Source organism: Mirounga leonina, unplaced genomic scaffold, assembly GCF_011800145.1.
Source record: "Mirounga leonina isolate KUSES-001 unplaced genomic scaffold, KU_Mleo_1.0 Mir_151, whole genome shotgun sequence".
Classification (NCBI taxonomy): Eukaryota; Metazoa; Chordata; class Mammalia; order Carnivora; family Phocidae; genus Mirounga; species Mirounga leonina.
The window spans coordinates 11,350,890-11,374,246 of NW_023270377.1; the positions used below are offsets into that span (position 1 = coordinate 11,350,890).

Consider the following 23,357-nt stretch of genomic DNA (forward strand, 5'->3'; position numbering starts at 1 on the left):
ATACTTTTATTGTTAAATCTACTCATTAGCATCTGAATAATGCTTTCAATAAATGGTGATTGTGGGAGGGTAGCAGAGGAAAAATTATAAATATACATATAACCATTACTGTCAAGTTCCCAAATATGTTTAAATTTCATGTATCTTTATTTCTATTTTGTTATTCCAGTAACGGCAGGCTATGGTTAATATTTTAAAATTTGGGATCTCAAGAGAAGCGGGCTCCTTTACAATAGGGACCTACACAGAACTCTGTCCCACTCATTTTATTATTTTTCTCCCTGGCTGGGATATTCACATGTTGTTTCACAGATTTTAAAACTCATATACTTATGTTTCTTTATGTGTACAATTTGACATCCAGACACAGTCTCGAATATGAAACTTCACTCACTGAAGTGAGTATCTCCAACACAGAGTAGCAAGTGAGAATCATAATCCAAAGGAAGTGTTCTGCAATGAAACTGCTTTTAGACAATCTGGCAGATGGTACTTTTTCATTACATAGAAACTTTTCCTAGGGGAAAACACAGCAATTTACTTTAAAAAAAAAAAAAAAGTGAAGCGGTCACACAGAATTAGCTGCACATCTCTGTCCTGGCCTCCAATGCCTCTTCGAAGCCAAGCAGGCCAGCCACGAACATTTGCTTATGTTAAAAAACGGTCCAACTGCATTATGCCTGCACTGGGCCAAGGAAGGACCATATAATTGTGCAACCGAATAAGATACCACCTCGTAATCTACGTATGGATCAGTTGAGATCTGCTGTCAATAGCTGTGTCAATTTATATTCCTGAAACGGTCTTCCATCCGTGAGCCCTGAGATCTACGTGCCACACGCCAATATTCCTGATGGTTCCCAGTGCCTCCACCTCTTTCTTGCTATACCCCTCCTTCTCAGTCCATTACCACAGAATAATGGAAAAGGAAGAGAGTACCCAATTCAACTCTTTACTATAAAAAAATGATAATAAAACAAAGGTCTGATTAGACTCAGTCATTCACACCTCAAGTAAAGCTAAGTTCATTAATAAGCCAGGACTGAATGCAGGCCACTGACATTCCCATCATTTTCCCTTTGTACCACACCGGGAAAGATAAAAAGAACGAACATAATGCATTTCATTTTTCTCAAAAATGTCCACACAATAAAGAAACAAGACAAATGCTGCTCTTATATACGTTTGTGTAGCTTCAGTAAAAGGAAGAATGTACAGTAGTTCTCTTTCTTTACCTAAAATGTGTCTCAATTGGTCCCTATAAACACATGATGCTTATAAACAAGACTCAAAGATTCTGTCAAATCATCTGTTAACAACAAAAGCACGATATTAATTTGGAACCTAAATATTTCTTTTTTCCCAAAATGGCTTCCCTGGTAATTTCACATCCAAAGACTGAGAGACAAAGCAGCAACTAGTTTCATTCTGGAGCCAAGACCTCTGTAGTCCATTCCACCATAGTTTCACATATGGCTAACCAGCAACCCCAACTGTACAGTGTGGGGAGGGGGTGCGGGGAGACAGAGCTGCTTGATTTTCACGAGAGAGCCAAAGTGTGACTGTGTCCATTTGCCTTGCAGAGGAGTCTAAGAAAATCAGCACACGTTATGCCACTTGCCAGTAAGGATTTCCAGCTTTGACCAATACACATGCTCCAGGCTGGCAGATAGGAGCTGAGAAGGACACAGCTTTGTACCCAGCCACTGGCTGAACTTGGTGGCAGGCTATTTAAAAAAAAAAAAAAGGCACAAATTATACATGGGAGGATGTGGGGGAGTGGGGAGAGGAAAATGCAATGAGCTAATGTTCCTACTTGGCATCTGCCTTTTGACTCAAAGAAAGGGATGGCTCTTTTCCAGAATTTTTCTATTATTGTGGTATCAGCTGCCTCTTGGACTTGCTTATAAAAGCAGAGACTGCCAACAGAACAAGACAAGATTTCTGATGATAATAGTAAACGTGCATGTTCCTTGAAATAATAGGGATTTCGAGATTTCTCCTACAAAGGCTACTTTGGTATTACTATTTCCGGCATGAGCTTCTGGACCTGTACGGCCAGGTACTGGTGGGGACCATGAAAACAGCAAATTCTGAACTTAAAAAGGTGCTACCTTGATTCTTTAATTTACTCCTCCAATATATTTAACTAAAGAACAGTTTGAAACTAATTGGCTCTGGATGTTTCTTGCTGGACTGGCATTCTACCAAATGAATTTCTATTAGTTGGCCCTCGGAAGTCTCAGTGTTACTCTATTACACTAACTTCTTACTCTGAAAACTAGAAATCAAAGAGAAAAAATTAAGCATTTATCCAGGCGTTTAAAAAAGGACTATAGATTCTACCTACTTCATAAGGGAAAGATCTTCTTTACTTAAAACAAAAAAAAGGTAGTAAATAAATGTACTAAGAATGACAGATTCAAACCCCAATGAAGAATAAGGAATGTTTCCAGCTTCCCTTTGGGGTATAGAAAGCTAGGAAGAGCATCACTCCTATCTTATAATAAACATAAATGTGAGACAATCTGCAAATTAGTAACTTTTTCTCAACCCATCACGAGTTGAAGCAGTCAGACAACTAACTAAACAGAGGTCTAAAGAGGTATGGGAGCACTTGCTCACCTAGGTCACACTCCACTGAACACTAATAAAAAGAAGAAAAAATATGTAATAATCTCAACATATAGAATTTTTTTAAAAAACTACTATTTACAATAGCACACCTCCCCCTCCAAAAAACATACTTAGGTATAAATCTAAGATAATACACGGAGGACCTGTACGTTCAAAACATTTAGTGGTATGAAAATCTGATTACAAAATAACACTGAATGAAAGCAAGTAAGGTACAGAATAGTATGTATATATGGTCAGAATTTTATAAAATAAAACTCAAACCAAGTATTTTTTCCATAGGGAAAAAAAGGCTAAAAAATATTAAGGTCTTTAATGTATCATATGATCTCACTGATATGAGGAATTCTTAATTGCAGGAAACAAATTGAGGGTTGCTGGAGTGGGGGGTGGGGTGGGAAGGATGGGGTGACTGGGTGATAGACACTGGGGAGGGTATGTGCTCTGGTAAGCACTGTGAATTGTGCAAGACTGTTGAATCTCAGATCTGTACCTCTGAAACAAATAATGCAATATATGTTAAGAAAAAAAAAAAAGAAGAAGAAGAAGGTAGCGGGAGGGGAAGAATGAAGCGGGGGAAATCGGAGGGGTAGACGAACCATGAGAGACGATGGACTCTGAAAAACAAACAGGGTTCTGGAGGGGAGGGGGGTGGGAGGATGGGTTAGCCTGGTGGTGGGTATTGAGGAGGGCACATTCTGCATGGAGCACTGGGTGTTATGCACAAACAATGAATCATGGAACACTTCATCTAAAACTAATGATGTAATGTATGGGGATTAACATAAGAATAAAAAAAATAAATAAAAAAAATAAGAATAGGGAAAAAAATTTTTAAGGTCTTTAAAACAATGTCTCTTTGGTTTCTTGTTCTTAATAAGGCAATCACAAAGTGTTTTAAAGAAAATAAAACTGAAATTAATATAAACAATTTGTAAAGCTAATTTCTCTCTTGCCACCTGTTACTATATAATACACTTCACGACGTCTCCTTAGGTCAGTTTTCTTGGAACTAGTTCCATATGCTCTTAGAAAACATTAATTTAATAAATTGGTTTCCTAATTGCAGAACTAATTAGAATCGTTAGTATACCAGTGATATTCTGGATCTTTAACGGGGTATAGTTTGCTATATGTTCACAGTTTTGCGGCGTTTTCCATATTTATTTGAATACAGTACTTGTGCATAGGCTGGTGAGAGAGACAGGACAGGGTTGCCTTGGCTGACCTTCCAAAGTAGGTTGCAGACATCACATTATTTTGCTTCTAAATACTTCAGTGTGTATCTCCCAAGAATAAGGGACATTCCGCTACTTATCCGCAACACCATTATCACATCCAAGAAAGTCCGATTACTTCCCTAAAAACTTCTAATATCTACCCAAATACAAAATTCCCGTTTTATAAAAAAATGTTTTTATAGTCAGTTTTCCAAGGTTTTCATGTTATGTTTGGTTGTTATGTCCTTTTAATAAAAACCACACCCTGTTTTTTTCTTTTTGACATGGATTTTTTTTTCCCCTCCAGGAGACCAGTCTCACTGAATTGCAGAAATCCCATATTTTGTCTGATTATTTCTCCATGGTGTTACTCAGCTTGTTCCTCTATCCCATGTGTTTCCAGTATGTTGACGCTTACACTGGAAGACTCAGAGTCAGGTTAAACACTTATAGCAAGAACCTGATGCTATGTTCCTCAGACTGCATCGTACCAGGAGACACGCAACAGGCCAGCTCACTGATAATACCGCTGAGCTTGATCACGGCATTTAGGTGGCGACCTGCCAAATCTCTCCCTTGCAAAGGGACATCTTTCCCTTTGTTATTAGCACTTTCACCATGAGGTGATACATTATCACTGTTCTGTCTCTCAATAACCTTCTAAGTGATGGTTTTTGTAGTCCTTGATGGTCTTTGCAGGACTACCAGTTATTTCATTGGGTTCCTTATTAATTCTTATTTACCTCTTTAAAATTTCTTGATAGGAAAATTCAGGTCTTTGTGATATACAGGTAGGTGAGTTCTGACAAACACAGAGTTTCGCAGCCACCACAATAATCAAGATACAGAATAGTTACATCACCTCAAAAAATTCCCTCCCACTGTCCCTTTGGGGTCCTAAATGAAGCTTGGTACAAAGTCCATGCTCAGTAGATTTACTCCAACCTTACTTGTCCCGTAATATTCCCTGTCTCACCTAGTAGTGATTAAACTGCTGTGTGCATAGGAATAAAACCACGAAAATTTATTTTAGTACAGGCTCTGGGGCCCTACTCCCCAAATTTAGGAAGGCTAAGGCAGGCTGCTTGCGATCATGATACTATTAAACCACTGAGTATATGCGATACAGTGACCACGAGCATGGCCCTAATTCTCTACTTTTCCTTCTAGCCATACTCTTTGCAGCTCCTGCCATGAGGAGGCGGAGTGTGTTTCTGAATCCCATGGGTCTGGGCGGTCACTTGTTTAGCAGCAAAATCCAGTGGCATTGGCGTGGCAGCAGCACAAGGCTTGCTTGTCTCTACTCTCCTGGAACCCTTGGCCTGAGGCCTGGCAGATGAGCCTGGGCCAGCCTGCTGGACGAGGTGGGGCGTGCGGCCTCACCTCCACCATCACCTCCAATGACAGTCAGTGAGGCAAGTCAGTGGGGTCATCCCAGAGCAGCCAGCTCCACGCGACCCCCTGCAGACCCCTTAGCACACGGGCCAGGCCAAGATCCTGTAAGCTTGGCCAGCGGACCCATATGCTCAAGAGCAAGAAGAAATGTTTATTGGTTTCAGCCATGTCAGGGTGATTCGTTACGTAGTAATAGATGACTTATATACCATAATTCTGATACTCTTTACCCAAGGAATACTGACTTATCTCTTCCTCTCCATTCCCCACCACGCCCCTGCCCCCTTCCTCATTTGGGCTTTTATTCCTTGTTCAGACTGCTGTTGTCATTCTACCTCCAGGACGCTGCTGCTCTGGACTGTGTTCTCTAAAGTCAGAGGCCAGGTTGCCATAATGTATGCATTCCTACCATCTAGCATAATGCCCGGTGCCCCCCACAGGTGCTCAGTCCTTGTCTGTGGAATCACTGTTGCCAGATTCATAAAGCACAGCTCTGGTCACATCACTCCCGATGCAGGACCCTACCAGCACTTACAGGACATACCAGGTCCATTTTCCACCTGGCTTACTTGATTCTAGGACCTCTGTGATCAGGCCGAAGCCTCGCTCCCCACTCTTCTTCCCCTTCTTCTCTTAAGGCTCCGTTCCAAAGTGAGGGCTGGCTGACCACATCCTTACTTCCTGTCTGTGTGATACTGACTCTCCCCACATCTCTGTAAATGTGACACATTCTTGAAGGTCTGAGTCTTCTGTGAGAGTCTGGTAGGTCTAGTGAAGGAAGAGCTCACCCCTTCTCCCTGGATCTAGCAATTAGCCTGGGCCTCCCGTAGCTGAGCGCTCTCACCTGAGCACCCGATACTATGCTTACCTGTCCACTGTCCATGCATCTAGATGTCCATGCATCTAGCAGGCAACTCCTCTACCTGAGATTGTGAACTTTTTGAGGGAGAGTACATCTTTTACCTGTCTGTATTCCCTATGGTACCTAACGCAGACCGCAAAACATAGTAAGACCTTCATAAATGCTTACTGAACGAATGGATGGTTTTTTTGTCACTACTAAAACAAGAATAACAGTAGTAAGTCAACCCCATGCCAAAGATGGCACGATAAATACAGTGGTTTTCATATATCAGTCTATAAAAGAATCTTCTGGAAGGCCTGTTGAAGATACAAATTCCTAGGCTCTGCCCCCAAAGAGATCGGTTCAGTAGGTCTGGAGTAGAACCCTAAGTTTGAATTCCTACCAAGCTGTCCATGTGACTTTGGGGAAGGTTTGCGGGCAACACTTTGATATACACAGTGACATACAGCCTGCTTTGTAGATACGAAGTCCAAAGTAAACTCCTTTTTTCACACACCTAAGATTTTTTTTTTTTTAAGTTTCTTAACTTTAATGCCAAGGCACTGAGGAGCGCAGCAGGCCTAAAAAAGAACAACTTTAACAATACATACATAGTCTGGCACCTTATTAGCTTAGGTTGCTGGGAATATGGCATCACACCCCATTCTTTGTAATCACAATCTGCACACATTTTTTTTCATCTACATATCCTTTTTATAAACTATTTAAAGTTTAATTTGCTACAAATAGTCCTTCTTCAGACCATCTCACCATGTGAGGTATGCTTTAAAATAAGTGAAGGGCGCAAAATTCCTACCTCGGTCCCAGAGGCTGGCTCTTAATGCTCTCTCTAGCTGTTCCTCCTCACTCAGTCCTGCTGTGTATGCATCATAGTTCCTGGGTATGTCTTCAGAGTAACCTGGCTGGCCATATGGGTAATAATCTTGATACCTGGAGTAGCCTACAGGCACAAGGGAAAGGTTATAGAGCACGGCTGTGTACTGTTCTTGCCATTCTTCCCATTTGTAAGCAAACACAATAAAATAATCTGTCATCATGCTGAGTATAGTAATAATCAAAATAAGAAAAGATGACAAATGGAGAATTCCTCCATGACCGTGGGCAATGACAGTTTTATCACTGTTGCACCAACAGTGCCCAGCGTGGGACTGGACATGTGTGAGTCCTTGTGAGCTGAAGAGGAAGAAGATACTAATTTAGAAGGTCTGAGGGGTACTGGAGAGGGGCTGGTATGAGCTATTTTCATCTGGAGTGGATTCTTGCAGTTTAGAGCTATACACTACTTGGAGTATTTTTTGTAAAGTCCTGACTAGGGTCAAGGGAATGGTTGAAATAATAGTTGATCAAGCATTTCTGTCTGGTGGCTCCATACTATGAGAGGCAGATTAACATTTAATGCAGATACTGCAGGATTTCTGTGCTGGGTGTGATACTTTGGACAGTAATAACTACATTGAGATATACAAGGCGATGTCTCTATAATTATAATTTTATGTCAAAGAACATAGTTTCTATTAATAGCACTTTCAAGAAATTGGTTGCTAGATAAAATGAGAGAAGAAACAACCTGCTCACTAAATAATGTTTTAAGTATCAGACTTACATATACCATTAATGAAGGTCAATTACAGAGCAGAGTTCACTTTTGCAAGGTGTTTCCACCAATCTTTTCAAGTTGGTTTGAGTTTACTCCTTACATCTTCTTTAACTGCCCACTTTTATGTAGTTTGTTTGGAAGAGAATCTTTTCCCCCAAAAGATTACCAGTCTAATTCTGGTGTAATGAGAGAGAAGAGTCTGTTTAGCTTTATTCCTTCTTTTCTTCCATTATCATATCCTTTGGGGATGAGTTTTCAAATAGTTAATTAATGTGCTTTTTGTTGTTGATGAACATTCCTACCCTTTGAGTCATGTGTCATAGGTCTCCATATCATCAACAGAGTACACACCTGAGTCTAAATTTCTTATTGCTTTAAGACTAAAGGAAAACACACACACACACACACACACATAACAAGACCAAAAAGAGGAACAGTATACAGCAGAATCTGGTTAATTAAGATTTAATATTCAGAATATTTGATAATTAGTCCTGAGGCTATTTTATTTTTTTTTAAGATTATTTATTTATTTATTTATTTGACAGAGAGATAGAGAGCACAAGTAGGCAGAGTGGCAGGCAGAGGGAGAGGGAGAAGCAGGCTCTCCGCTGAGCAGGGAGCTGGACGTGGAGCTCAATCCCAGGACCCTGGGATCATGACCTGAGCTGAAGGCAGCTGCTTAACCAACTGAGCCACCTAGGCGCCCCTGTCCTGAGGCTATTTTAAAGTTTACTTTTGTGCTGGTTATAAATAAAATGCAAGATTAAAAAGGAAACAGTTTAACTCCTTCCCATAAGAATTTTCAGGTACTCCAAAAGTATTTTCATATAAACAATGAAATGATAATAAAACACACTGATCTAGTTTCAGCTGATAATCTAATGTAACTATACACATTTATAATAAATATCTGTCATGTTATATGTGTCTATTGGTTATGTTTTTAGAGCAGCCTTAATGAGACATAATTGACATACTATATAATCCATCAATTTAAAGTGTACAGTTCAATGGCTTTTAGTATATATTCATAGAGTTCTGCCCTCACCACAATCAATGTTAGAACATTTTCATCACCCCCCAAAAGAAAACTGTACCCTTTAGCTATCATCCCCCATCCCTCCCAGCCCTAAGTAACCACTAATCTATCTTCTGTCTCTATAGCTATCTATGCCTATTCTGGACAATTATATAAATGGGATCATAGAACACGTGGTGTTTTGTGTCTGGCTTATTTCATTTTACATAACATTTTCAAGGTTCGTCCATGTTGTAGCATGATTCAGTACTTCACTCCTTTTTGTGGCCAAATAATATTCCATTGCATGATTATATAGCATCCATCAATTGATAAGACATTTGGGTTATTTCCACCTTTGGACTCTTGTGAATAATGCTGCTATAAACCTTCATGGACAAGTTTTTGTATGGACATATGTTTTCATTTCTCTTGGGTCCATAACCAAGAGTGGAATTCCTGGGTCATATGGAACTTCTATGTTTAACCATTTGGAACTGCCAGAATGTTTTCCAAAGTTGTACCATTTTACATTTCCACAAAGCTATGTTAATGGGTTCAGATTTCTCCATTTACTATCTATCTTTGTAATTATAGCCATCCTAGTAGGTGTAAGTGGTACCTCATTATGGTTTGGATGACTAATGAGATGGAGCATCTTTTCACAGGTTTATTGGTCATTTGTACATCTTTCTTTGGACAGCAGTCTATTCAGAGCCCTTGCCCATTCTTACTGATTATTACAACACTCTTCTTTTTTGGTAATATTTTACAATGTCCTTGAAAGTCACAAAGTGAGTGATTTAAATAAACATTAAATAAAATTGTTCAGGATTTGGGGGACTGATTCTGACAAGGCTTGCTCCCGAAGTAGTAAAAATTAGTGGGAATTTACTAAATACCTCCAATAACCCAACTTCCACATTCTCTCTCCTGTTTCTCATGTCAGAATATTAACATCATGATATTTGTAACAGGGGAAGGATATAAGTAAATTTCCCAAATCCTCACACTAGTGTAGGACTGAAGTTGGATCTGGATTCCAATTTAAAAATCAACAACCTTCCTCAAATTGGTCTCTACTCAACAGACCCATGAAAAAAAAGTTAGCTTCCACTGCTATGTTGGGGAACACCCACCAGCAAGTTTCGTATCCTGAGAGTAAAGAAGACTATGGCACTGTTACAAATACTGCTTTCTAGATTTCCCACCAAAACAACAACAACGAAAAACCTTTATTATAAGGGCAAATGGTTAAAATACAATCAATATGTCTACTTCACAAAGAACAAAAGAAAGGGGCAACCATTCCAAAACATAACAGAATACTTATGGAAAAGTCGCTGAACACCATGGTATGCTTCAGCAATCCCTGAACAGAGAGACTGCCTAATTCCCTAAGAGTGCCAATTACCACTTTCAAACCCCTGTGGAAAGTCATTCTATTATAGAAGGGTCTAAGCAGGACTTCTACCTATCTACCCTCGAAAATGTTCAGCTCACTCAGAACCCAAAATAACCCCAAAGCTCTGAATACCCATCTATACAGATATCAGAAATACTGCATACATCTATAGAGTTTCAACTGCCAGGTAAATTCGCTATAATTTGAGGCAATATTTTCTTGACACAGAAAAACTTTTCTTCATGTTATTTCTTATTTAAAAAACAACACAGCATGACCTTAATGAAATAAGGTCTACAACTCTAAACATCTGAATATTATAAAATCTAATTTGGTACTTGTCAGACAAAACATGGGGGGAAAAAAGGGAAAGCTTCACCGTGTTAAGTCAAAAAGACTAGTGTGGTTAAAAGTTCTATATCATCAGTCATAAATCATCAAGAAGATCAAAACTCCTATCAATATCTATTATAATGAGAAGGTTTCCTAGGACAAAAAATTTTCTTCAGCTGTTCCTCTGGCCCAATCAGATATTTTTAAATCTTCATAATAAACACGGTTGGAAAAACCCAACAATCAAACACTTAGGATAAGTAAGTTTAATTATATCCTGCAATGAACAGCAGTTTAATATTCTTTTGTAGCTATATACTTTGGCTCTGTAGTAAAAGAAATTCTGGTTATCATTATTCTATTAACTACTCCATCTGTTCCTTATACACATACCAGGATTTCATGGCAAAAGAGATCAAGAAACACCACCAAGATTAGAAAAATTGGTAACAGCTTTTTAAACATTCATGAGGTTCTTTGACCTATAAAGACTCTTCCAGCTAAGGACGGCCATATTAAGAATAAATCATTACTTGTAAGAGATACATATGCTCTCATACAAGTTCCCTAGATGAACATTAGCAGGGCCACCTGTCCTTATGTAGCTCTGCTTTTGAAGAAATCCAGTCACTTCAGAGGAAGGAATATAAATATGGTAATCTTACAGGGGATAAGAGAGAAAGGTAAAAGGGGCTTTTATTTTTGCCTTTAATTCTATGGTCTGTGCCTGCTAGGCTTATGCCTCTTCCACACGGAGGAGGAAAAGATGTTTCCCTTTTTCCTTTTTTTTTAAATAAATGCAAAAAAAAAAAAAAAAAAGGAAAGTCTAAAAGACAGTAAGGGGAACTGTCCTATTTCGTAAGGATAAATCAGGAGAATGGCCATCTCCTATCCCTGTAATATATAAAAAGCAGAGGCTAGGAATCAGTGAGTTGCATTTTTGTTCCCTGTTTTATCACTATTTGTATGATGTTAGCCAAATGACTTAACATTTCCAAACTTCAGTTTCCTTGTTGTCACATAAGACGTTAGGACTAGGGAATCTACAACAGTTTAAGGCATGTATGTGCACAGTTATGTTCTTTTTCTCTTTGTCCAGAGGAACATTTCTGTTACTTTTGGGGATTTAATAAATCAACCAGGCGAAAAGCCCTTTATCCTCTACCAACTTCCAGGTGTTAGGGGCCATGTTCCCTGTGAAGTGGAGAAAATCAAGTCAATAAGAAGTGAGAAATCACAATGGGAGAGAGAACCAATATGGTCTTCCTGTCCAACTCACCTCTTCCTAGTCACGTAGGCCAATAAAGCTCTTATACTTAAGTCAGTGTAAGCTTGGTGTCCAGGACCAACAACAAAAAGGAATGGACACTCTTCAAAATGAGTGTATTTATCAGCTTAGTCAATAACTAATCATCACCCTTCTCTTTAGGTGAGCTGGCACTGTCCAACAACCATTCCTCTCCTGCACCAAGACCACATTTCTAGTGTTTTAATCATTCAGATTGGCAGAGGCAAAAGCCTCAGAAGTGAGGCTTTTCTTGGGCATCAACAGTATTCACTTCTGTGGCCCCCAGGTCTAGGTAAACCCCATCATCTAGGCCTCTGTTCTTGATCTCATTAAAATCACCTGGGAAGCTTTGGAAAAAAAAAAAGTCCAAGTTCCTGTCTCTACCCTCATTCTAATTTAATTGGTTTGGGATGAATTCAAGGCATGAATATATTAAAGAAAAAAAAATCCTCAGGAGATTCATATATATAGCCAGGATTGATAATCATGATCCAAGCCTTTATAACTACATAAAAAACAGAGCTTGAATGTAACTCCAATAGTATTACTCCACTGATTAAATCCTTCAGTAGCACTCCAGCACATTCTGGATAATCTCAAACAGGCCCTTTAATAAAAGCCTGAAAAGCCCTTTCTTCCCCATTGCTTTCCTTAACTTCTACTTACTCATTCAAGACCCTGCCCTCCACTTCCTCTGAATAACCTGCACTAACCTGCACTACTCCTCCCTCTCAGGCTGAACACTGCTAATACTGCAGAACTAGACTTCTACCTCTGCCAGAAGGAGTAACTGGGACTGAACTAGCCCTTCCACCATAATCAGCTAGAAAACTGGAGAACATATATGAAACAAACGTTTTCAGACATCGTCTAACAGGCAATACAAGATTTTGAATGTTGAGAGAAAGGAAAAGGAGCCTGGAGGTACTTTCTAGACTGTGGTATAGGGACAGGGGACACAGCAGATGCAACAGACTCCTAGAGCAGAGCTGAAATTTGCAGGGCAGAGAATAGCAAAGGAGAAAACTAAGTGTACAGAAAGACCTTCAGAAATCTGCAGGGGTTGCCTGGAGATGTTGCTGAATTATTAAGCCACACATGTGTGAGTGAAGTGCCACAGGACCAGACAAAGAATGACAAAGAGCTATGAGCTGAACAATTCTAGGAGCTTGGGTGGGGCTGGGAGACCTTCGCTTTTCAACCAACCAGAACAGAGAGCCCATTTAGGAGAGATCCCAGAAAAGTGATACCTCAATAGCAGCACAGAATTAACCCTAGAATAAAAGTTACTTTAGACCCACCTTAAAGGACTTAAAAACAAGCGCTAGAGGGATCAAACAGTCCTCCAATGGAATGACTATAAAAGACACCCAGACTTCCATAGCCTACGGCTTTTCTAACTCCTACCTGCTGGAACTGGCCCTGGGAACTGGAGGGCAGCCTCCCCAGCATGGAATGTAAGGGCCTTCGTCTAAAACAGGGCAGATGCTTGAACAGGAAGTCCCTTCTACATATTTGCAAAGACATCTAGAAAAAATATATTCTCTTCTTTAAGTCACATGGCATCAACTCTTAGAGGAATGCCTATCTTAGCCTCGGAGGTTAGGCGTGATTCTTCCTGAATGTGTAGGTGGGGTGGAATGTGGAGAATCGTAGATCAGAAACTGACTTCTAACACTCAGCAGGCAGTCTGGACTTGCAGACTGAGCATCAAGGGACCCAGGTCTAGTCTGAATCTTACCATAGTTGAGAGACCTCATACCAATCATACAATACCTTCAGGCGAGAGTGACCTCCTTCCCTGGCCTTCTCTACCAGTTCACCCAAATATCTCCCTGGGGTCTGGCTCCATCTAGCTTCCAGGCATGGTAGTGGCATGAGTATGTAAGTGCAGACGACTCCACAGCAGCCAAGCTGGTATTACCCTTCACAGCTCGATGGCGGCAAACACCAGGAGTTTTGAAGATAGAATGCATTAAATCAAATAAGTGCTTACCTGAACTATTAAAGTGGTCCTGATGTCCGTAATAATGCATATTGAAGGAAAAAATGCCTAAATGAAGGAAACAGACATTTTAATTGTAGCCCTAAGGACTCCCCCACCCCAGCTTTATTGAAGTCTGACTGACAAATAAAAAACCGCATGTATTCAGGTTGTGTAACATGAATCCTTAAAAAGTGTATCTCATGATGATGTGATATACACACACATATGAAATGATTACAACAATCAAGTTAATACCCTATTACCTTACATAGTTACCATATTGTGCGTGTGTAAACATAAGATCTACTCTCAGTAAATTTCAAGTATGCAAGACCATATTATTAACTGTAGTCACTATACTGTACATTAGACCCCCATAATTTATTCATCTTATAACTAGAAATGTGTACCCTTTGACCAACATCTCCCCATTTCTCCCATGTCCCCGGCCCCTGGGAACCACTGTTGTACCCTCTGATTCTAGAGCTCACCTTTTTTAGATTCCACATATAAGCACGATCATTTAGTATTTGTCTTTCTCTTATTTCACTTAGCATGATGTCTTCTGGGTTCATCCATTTTGTCACAAACGATAGGATTTCTTTCATTTTTATAGCTGAGTAAGTCCATCATACACACACACACACACACTCTCTCTCTCTCCACATCTTCTTTATCCATTTATCTGATGGACATTCACCCTCTCTTGGCTATTCTGAATAATGCTGTAATGAACCTGGGAGTGCGAATCTCTCTTTGAGACACTGATTTCATTTCCCTTTGAATATATACTCAGAAGTAGGACTGCTATACCATAAGGTCGTCCTAAGTCTTTGAGGAACCTCCATACTGTGTCCCACAATGGTTGTGCCAATTTACATTCTCACCAACAGTACACAAGGGTTTCCCTTTCTCCAAATCCTCACCATTGCTTATTTCCTGTCTTTCTGATAGCAGCCGTCCTAACACTTCCCTACTTCAATCTGTATTACAAAGCCATAGTAATCAAAACAGTATGGCCCTGGCATAAGAACAGACACATCAACCAATGGAACAAAACAGCCATAAGTAACTGATAATCCTTCCAACAGTTAGGAGGTTCTTTATAACAAAGCCAAGTCACTTCAAATGATTTCTAAACAACTGTTAAAATAAACTCCCTTTTGGGCACCTGGGTGGCTCAGTTGGTTAAGCGACTGCCTTCGGCTCAGGTCATGATTCTGGAGTCCCGGGATCGAGTCCCGCACCGGGCTCCCTGCTCAGCAGGGAGTCTGCTTCTCCCTCTGACCCTCCCCCCTCTCATGTGCTCTCTCTCATTCTCTCTCAAATAAATAAATAAAATCTTAAAAAATAAATAAATAAATAAACTCCCTTTTGTTTGGGGCTAGCCCTCTAGGGAACAGAATGTGGGGAACCTTGAAACTCTTCAATTCTTTCTGCAGTTCCTGAGAAGTTTCTGTTGACCTAAGAGGGTCTTTGCCTTCTGAGGTGCTGAGCTTGGGCTTTGAGGCCCCATCCCAGCAGAGATGCTCTGGCTATCCAGAGGACTTGCCCCCAACAAGACTGTTAGAGGAGCCATGGTTCTTACTCTTCTTCCTCTGTCCCTAGAAGGGCAGTACGACCGACCGTCAATTCAGCTCTGCTGAAGGGACAGACAGTGGGTGCAAGAAGCACACCCTCAGCGTAATGCTGCTTTTCTACAGGAGCTGTCAGACAACAGCTTGGTACACTTGGCTCTTTTCCACAGGCTTCCTGTGTTGCCTCAATTCTCAGGTCACTCTAGAACTTTCTCAGGCTTCCCCGGAAAAGAAAAGAAAAAAAAAAAAGGCAGAGAGATTTCGGGCTATTTGTAAATAGCACTGAGTGTTTGTTTCGACTTTTCATGTCCAATTTTCTATTGGATTACTTTGAAAAGGACACGATGTAAAAAGTAAGTCTCCATAGAAGGTAGGCAAGGTTAATTTAAGAAGGAAAGCTAAGAGTGTAAATGGTGTAATTGTGGGGGAAATCCTCTTTAAAATCAAAATACTCCCCTAAATTCCATAAAATGTCTGCAGAAGGCTTTACAGACCACTTCAACTTCAGACACACATAGAAAATGAAAGAGAACATTAAACTCCCAAGAATCATTTCCTTTCCTTTATTCGAAAAGAGAGCATTTGGGCAACAAAGCTCATTACTAGATTTCCACAATTAAGTTGTATCAAAAATATAATGGAACTGGACATTTTCAATAAATGCAGTTCCCGCTGCCTCCTCCAAGCACACACATTGAAAACACAGTAATAAGCAAAGGTAGGAAAATGGGAATGTGTTTAGAGGCAACAGAGCCTGTAAAAATCATCTGAAAGTGAACACAACCCACTAATAAAGATGGCAGCACAGTGCCTGGAAAGCTTTCTAATATCATGAATATTATATAGTCCTCAAGAATACCAGTCGCCGGCACAAACTGTGAAAACAAATTATTTATGGTTCAAGGAAAGGTAAAATAGTCTCAGAAGATTTCCCATGAATAAAAGATGAAATATTGGAACTCATATGGTCTATAAAACAAGTGTTTGCAAAATAGTTTTCCTATAAGTCAAAGCCAGTATAGCATATTAAATTAAGAGGGCTAAAAAATTCATGTATTTCTTTTTTTTTTTTTTAAAGATTTATTTATTTATTCATGAGAGAGAGAGAGAGAAGCAGAGGGAGAAGCAGGCTCCCAAGGAGCAGGGAGCCCGATGCGGGACTCGACCCCAGGACCCTGGGATCATGACCTGAGCCGAAGGCAGACGCTTAACCATCTGAGCCACCCAGGCGCCCGAAATTCATATATTTCTAAATAAAGTATTTTCATTGAGCATCAATTTGACAGGGAAAAAAGCCAAACAAAACAAAACAGCCAACAACAAAACTTTTAAAAGCAGGAGACATGCTTCAAGCAATAGGAGACTTGCTCTAGCCATGCATGAATATTCATCTTGCCTGCCGAGAACCTAATGGTCATTCTGACTTCTTTCAAGTACTGGCCTTGCACTTCAGTACAGATTTGTTTTTCTTTTTTAACTCTGCCTTGCACATATATTAATTCGTGGAATACTACAGAAGAATGCATCATTTTAAACCCACTTTAGTTCTCTGTATTTTCAAGAAAATTGCGGTTTTCTGTGAGTGCCGTTACTGCTGAAGGTAAACATACTGCTCTTTGTCTCTTAAGAAAGCTTCAGGTTTACAATTTGGGTTTGCTGCCTTTTCTTTGGAGCAGTATGAGGAACTGCACCAGCTGTTTTGCCTCTTGGTTTAAAAAGAGCCTATTAGGGAATTCCTAAGCGGAACCACAGGGAAACCTCGGGTTGCCTCTGTTTCCGTTAAAATTAAGATGAACTTCCAGCCCGTTGTCAGGCCAAAGGTGTTTTTGTTCTGTACCTGCACATTTTTTCATGATTTTCTTCAGAGGCCCGTGAGTGTACATTAGTCCAACAAGAATCCCGGCCAGATGCCCAGCGAAGGAAGTCCTAGGAGAGAAGGAGACCCTTTGTGAGTATTTGTTCTGCCTCTGAGTAGATACACTCCGTCTTCTCATTAGTCCGGGGCATGTCAATTTGTCACAGTCTGCAGGCTTTGTTCCGTATCACGTCCTTTATGCTGTGCGGCATTTAACGCCGTCCAAAGAACGTTTCCTACCTTAAAAAAAAAGGTACAATGAATAACAACCACCACGTGTTTAAGATGCAGTGTCCTTCCTTGGCCAAGAGAAGTGGGCTGGCTCCTTCCAGAGCAATGGAAGTGTTTGGTCAAGACAACACATTCTGTTTCTTCCAGTTTTTCTCTGTGGCTCTTATCTCAAAACATAAATGAAACCAGTTTTCTCTGAATTACATCTTGAATTATGCAGCCACTGTGAGGCCCACTAGCTATCCGTGTAGTAGAGCAGACTGCTGCATTTTTATTCACCGCTGACGAGTGAGGCAAAGAGCAGGAGAAACCCAGCAGAGGAGAGAGACTAGAATGTCCACACCCGTCCCCCTGAAGTTGTCTTCGTAGGTACCTTTTGGTCACTCATCAAAAAGAAACAAAGCTGTAAACTTCTAGCTTGAAAGATGAGTTAGGGCATTAAATTGGCTCCATTCCTCTTAAAGTAGCATCTAAGCTTGGCAACTCAAGCTTATAAATTCAAGGCAAGCCCCAGCTAAGTCTTTGTTGAATGAGTAAAAGAATAAATGAAAGAAAATCATCTCGCCATCTCCCTGCCCCCAGCTCTTGCTCTCAGTGCATCTCACACGGCCGTCAGCTGTTCTAGAACAGTGGGGATGTCATGTCACCACCAACCGGGGACACTCTGACCCATCTGCTTACAGTCGTGGCCTCTGGGCACTTGGCCTTGCTCGTCCCTCCCCTCCACCCTCATAGCCCACTAAGCCCATCTCCTCGGCCCACTGCCAGACCCCCATGTGCTCGCAGGTGACCACAAGGCTGAGCTGAATGGCAGGCACCCCTATCACAAAGATCATGTCCCTCTTTCCTTCCACCTTCCCCCAGTCATTGCCTCTGCATTTCCTATAGCCTGTATTCGGCCTGCTGGGTCGTGACGCATTTACACGCTGGCATGTCTGTCTCTCTCTTACAAATTCCCTGAGGGCAGCAATGATGTCTTCTTACTCATCTGTTATGCTACATTAGGAGCTAAAAGCAAAAACAAAAAAGGTCAAGTGCACGAATACTTCCACAGCTTGGGGAAATGACCCTCACTCCAGAAGTGGGGGCAACCGAAAGTTATTAAGGAGCTGATGTAAGCTCCAGGAGTACAGTGAATCTTGGGTTTTCACTCATGTGTTGCACACTCCTCGGGCTGTGCCTGGCACAGGACAGACACTCGAATGTGGGTTAAATGAGTGATCCGAGTGTCCCAGGACCAGAAGGCAAGCTAAACCCATTACATCTTCAACTCAGAGCACACACGGAGCCATGGCAGTGATGGAGCTCGGGGCTGATGTTCTGCCCCCTCACCCCCACCTGCCTCACCAGGAGACCTAGAATCAGAGCCAACACACTTCCCCTCTCCCTGCGGCAAAGACCCTGGAGAAGCACAAGCAAGACAGCCACGAGTCATTCTCCCTGTCATGGAGCTAGCAAAAAGACCTGTTGGCTTCCAGGAAAAGAACAGACAATGAAACACTTTAGAGAAAAGACGAGAGGCAGCCTTCTATGGACAGGAAGGCACTGCTGTTCATTCCATCAGCCAATTCAAACCCACTGTTGCTCAAACAAGCTCTTGCAAACGTCCACACACATGGCAAGTGACAGCATGTGTGCTTGCATGCATATGCACATACACGCTTCACGCACACGGTCAAGAGAGCTATTACTTTCATCACATAGATTTACCTCAAAGTATGTGTAACCTGATAATAAAAACATGGGATCAGACGCTTGGGCTCCCATTTTTCAGGGAAGAATAGCATGAACTATGCTTTTCTTTAGCTTTTCCAAAAAAAATAAAATTGTGCTTATTTTACTCTATTTTTAGGCTACATAAAACTCTTCAAATAGTGCTAGGAATGGCAAAGAAAGTGGTAGTTTGAGGGATAGAAAGAAGAAGCCAGAATCAATTTTTTAAAAATAGTAACCTCGATTTAACTGAAGAGAACAAAACGGCATCAACATTTTTAAACTTTTTAAACCAATCTTTACGGTGAATCATATAGACATAAAATAACATGGGAGAAAATTTCAATTTAAAACCCCAACCTATTAAACAACCAGTCCTGAGCCTCATTTACAATTTAGAGTACAATACAGTGAAATGAATTTCTTATCTCTCTAAATGAGTTTGCAGAAGTTTGAGTTAGAATCTAATTGTCCTAATATAATTGCGAATAACCAGGGATGGAAAGCTGGCTGGCCAGAGACCAGACTACATTATCACCCAAATTCCAAATTTTCACAAAAGCCCCATCTCAAAACCCTAGCTGTCCTTATCCCTACATTTAAGCTCTCTATGGGTGTTTTTCTTCTAAAATAAGAAGAGATTATGATCTGATCAACTCAAACTGAGAATTTCCCAACATGACACACAAAAAAAGGGAGATGCCGCCAATGAAGAAGGAAATCCAGGCCCATTTTAAGAGGCATATCAACTTTCTCCATACCTTTGTTAAGCATTTGACAAACCACCTCCTGGGCCCTCGAAGAGACACCTGTGTCCTGACAGAGGAAATGGAACTGGAGACTGTCTCCTTCCCAGCAGGACAGGGAGCCCCCGTCCCAGCGCTAGGATGCTTCATCCCTGCCTGGGGTGCTGCAGAGCCACAAGGAGGCCCCTGCCTGGGCTTTGGAGGAAGACCGTTAACGGCTTCAGAAGCAGATCGTCTTACTGTGATCATCACTCTACACATAAAGCAGACGTTTTGATGTCTGTGCTGTCTGAGGAGGCCCATGGTTGAGTTATAACCTAATTGTTTGGCGGTCTGGGACAGCCCACTGCTGTCCTCCAAGTGTGCGCGCTGCTCTGTTCGGAGTTACGCCCACGGGCTGATCCCCACGCGTCAGGCTCTCGGCAACACGGCTTTCTCTGGACCTGACTGGGTCTTAGACCGGGACTGAGGATTTGGTGACGGCCTGCCACCCTCCATCCTAATTCAAAGTAATCCTCAGGGACAGCACCACCATATTCAACCCTATACCCATGACCTTACTTGTGCAGTAAACAGCCTGACACTAGCACTCAACAAGTAACTACTGAAGGAGTGGAGAGGTGGAATTAAAATTACATACAAAATGCACATTTCTAGCATACATTACAGTTGTATTATAAAAACACAAGTTATGCAAGGTCACCCATTAATAGTTGTTTTAGCATCAAATCTCATCAGGAGAGAGAGTGATTGAACACAACACCCTCCCCATCCCGCATACCTGGACAATGTGTTACACAAAACATGCTCTCCATTAACAAAACAGCAGCACTAAACCTATGATTACATCCCCAAAGTGGTCACTTAGAAGCTTTATTTCTTCTGATAGCTCAATACTGACTCCCTTCAGAAATCCTAAGAGCTATAATCAAACCCTTACTGTGATTTGTAAGACACATCACGGCCATGTACAGACACATAGGTTGTGCACTGCACAGATGGACTACAGGGAGAAGAAATATCATTTGTCTGGGGTCTCAAGAGTGCTGCAGAGATCCTTATTCAAATTCAGGTCATCATTTCTCAACTTCGGGGCAGGTACCAATGTAATTTCATTTCAATAGGGGACAGTTTCTTGATCCAGTAGTTCTTAAGCTTGCTCAGGTTCTAAGCCCCTTTAAGTGCCTGATGAAAGCCATGAATCCCGTCTGCAGAAAAATTACACATGCACAAAATATGTCACCTATAATTTTAAGATGTTCATGGATGGCTTGAATTCCAGACCCTTGCCTGAAGTGAAAATCATTCATCACAAACACAGGAATTCTAAACCTCAGTGCCAAGTCTAAGTACTTATACACTCAGTTGGAAAAACATCTTGTTTGTCCTCAAATCCTAAGACAGAGGCAGCCATTTTGTTTAGATGGTTATTAATGAGCCCAATCTGTCTGAGGCACCACTGTTCTGTAATAGCGTAACTTACTCCTGGATTCAATTTCCTTCCTGCGAAAGTCTGCCTGTTAGTCATTCTTCTAGTTTAAGTCTGAGGGTAAAAAATTCTGCCATTCTCTGTATGTCTGAAAAGGTCTTTATTTCAGTCTCCTACTCGAATGATAGGCATAGGATCAACGGCTCCAGCTAAGAAATGTAAGCTGCACAGTCCTTCATCTGTCTTTTCTCTGGGCTTTTAAGATTTTCTATTTATTTTGGGTACACTGTCATTATGCCAAGTCACTCCAGTTGTAGATTTATTTTATTTACCCTCCTTGAGATTCGCCATGATTTTTCCATCTGAGGTCTCATGTTTTTCTACAACTCTGAAAAACCTTCAGCCATTATTTTTTGTTCTCTGGACCTCCAGAGATGTAGCACAGACACAGAATGGGGGCTCAATTCGTGTTTGTAGGGGAAAAAAAAAAAAAAACTAAAAGAAAAAAATGGAAAGTTAAAATCAAACCAATGTTGGTACACATTACTTGTAAGGGACAGGGATGGTAGAAAAGTAATTCTGAAGCAAAACTAAGATGAAGATATTATAGATATTATTGTGTGTTACATGTCAAATATATTTCAATAAGGCTGGAAAGAAGATGATTGTGGATTTCAGTTATGCAAACTATATGCAGATATTATTAACACCAGTACAGAGTGTTCTTTCCTATCATGCCGGCATAAACTGCTCCCTCACTCCTTTCAGAGGCGACTTGGAAGGTTGAGCTAAGTGGTTATGCAAAATGTTCCTGCTCCCATGTGCCACTGTTAAAGAATCAAAAGCTAAAGCTATGATTGAAAGCTGTGACAAGCTATAAAGGTCCTCCTCTGGTAAATGGCAAATTCCTTCCACAGCTGAAGAAGCTTCCATCTCAGGCATAGCTCAGAAAGCAGAAAATGTATGACTCTGAGACATAATCTCATGGTGTATGCAGAGCAAATGACCTCATTAAGGATTACAGAGTTTGATGGAGATACAATGTTAGACAAGGCAAGAGAACAAGGTAAGGGAGGAAGCAGTCAGCTAGGAGTGGTCTATCATATCATATGTCCCATAATTTCCTCCTGTAAATTACAAGCAGTTAATACCAGGCAGGGACTGCACTGATCAGAAGTTCTGCATTGTTTGGGGATCTTAATAAATGGTCTTAATAAACTGGCATTACAACAAGAAGATGTGGCAAGAAGTTTTCAGACTTTGAACAGTCATGCCACTCGGAAAGACCTTGATAGGATTGCTTCTTCCCAACATAAACTGATCTTAAATTGTCTGGTTTCTGTCTTGGATGCTTGCTCCAACCACTATGCCACTGTGTGTCTTTGGCAATGGCAATGTGGGAGACACTTGGGTCTATATGTTCTTTCTCTTTACCACATTCCCTGGCACACCCCCCTCCTGCCACCTTGGGCTGCAGAAGTAAAAACTATTCCCCCTTCCAATATTATATTCCCTCTCAAGGGAGGCACTGCAATATTGGCCATGCAACCTCTAATATCCATGTTGATTTATTAAACATGGCACCAACCTCCGGCCTAGGGCTGGGAGCTGACCACTGACATTTACTTGAGTCCCAGACAAACACGATCTGGAGAAAAACAAGGGTATTGCAAAGGGAGAAAAAGCCTCTTCTACAAAAGAGCCTCTGAGAGAATAGATGATGCCTAGCCATTCCTTCGCTCTCAATTCCATGCCCCTCAGCCTGGCAGCAAGAGAATTTCATGAGCTGGTTCAAGAAGGTAGCATTCATTCATTCATCAAATATTTACTGACTGGTTACTGCATAAATAAGACAAACATGGTCACTGCCTCATGGAGCTTACAAGCTGGTGGGAGCATGTGTGTGTGCATGCACACACACACACACACACACACACTCTCTCTCTCTCTCTCTCTCTTTCCCTAACTGCAAATTGTGCTAAGTATAAGGAAGTGAGTCTACTTTTCCTAGAGTGGTCTGGGATGGCTCCTTAAGTGACATTTAAAGTGACATCCATA

General features: G+C 41.0%; 1 protein-coding gene across 4 annotated transcripts in view; it reads right to left on the reverse strand.

Annotated features, from left to right (window-relative positions):
- The window catches only part of RHBDD1 (rhomboid domain containing 1), a 117,707-nt gene that overhangs the window by 39,711 nt on the left and 54,639 nt on the right, over nucleotides 1–23,357 (reverse strand). For 3 of the 4 annotated variants that reach the window (XM_035006987.1, XM_035006989.1, XM_035006988.1), the window contains exons 4-6: nucleotides 17,163–17,251; nucleotides 13,758–13,814; nucleotides 6,914–7,057 (exon numbers count right to left, since the gene is read on the reverse strand). In XM_035006987.1, coding sequence (XP_034862878.1) covers nucleotides 6,914–7,057; nucleotides 13,758–13,814; nucleotides 17,163–17,251 — 290 coding nt within the window. The remainder of the gene's footprint in view (nucleotides 1–6,913; nucleotides 7,058–13,757; nucleotides 13,815–17,162; nucleotides 17,252–23,357) is intronic. The other variant, XM_035006990.1, reaches the window with a different exon arrangement.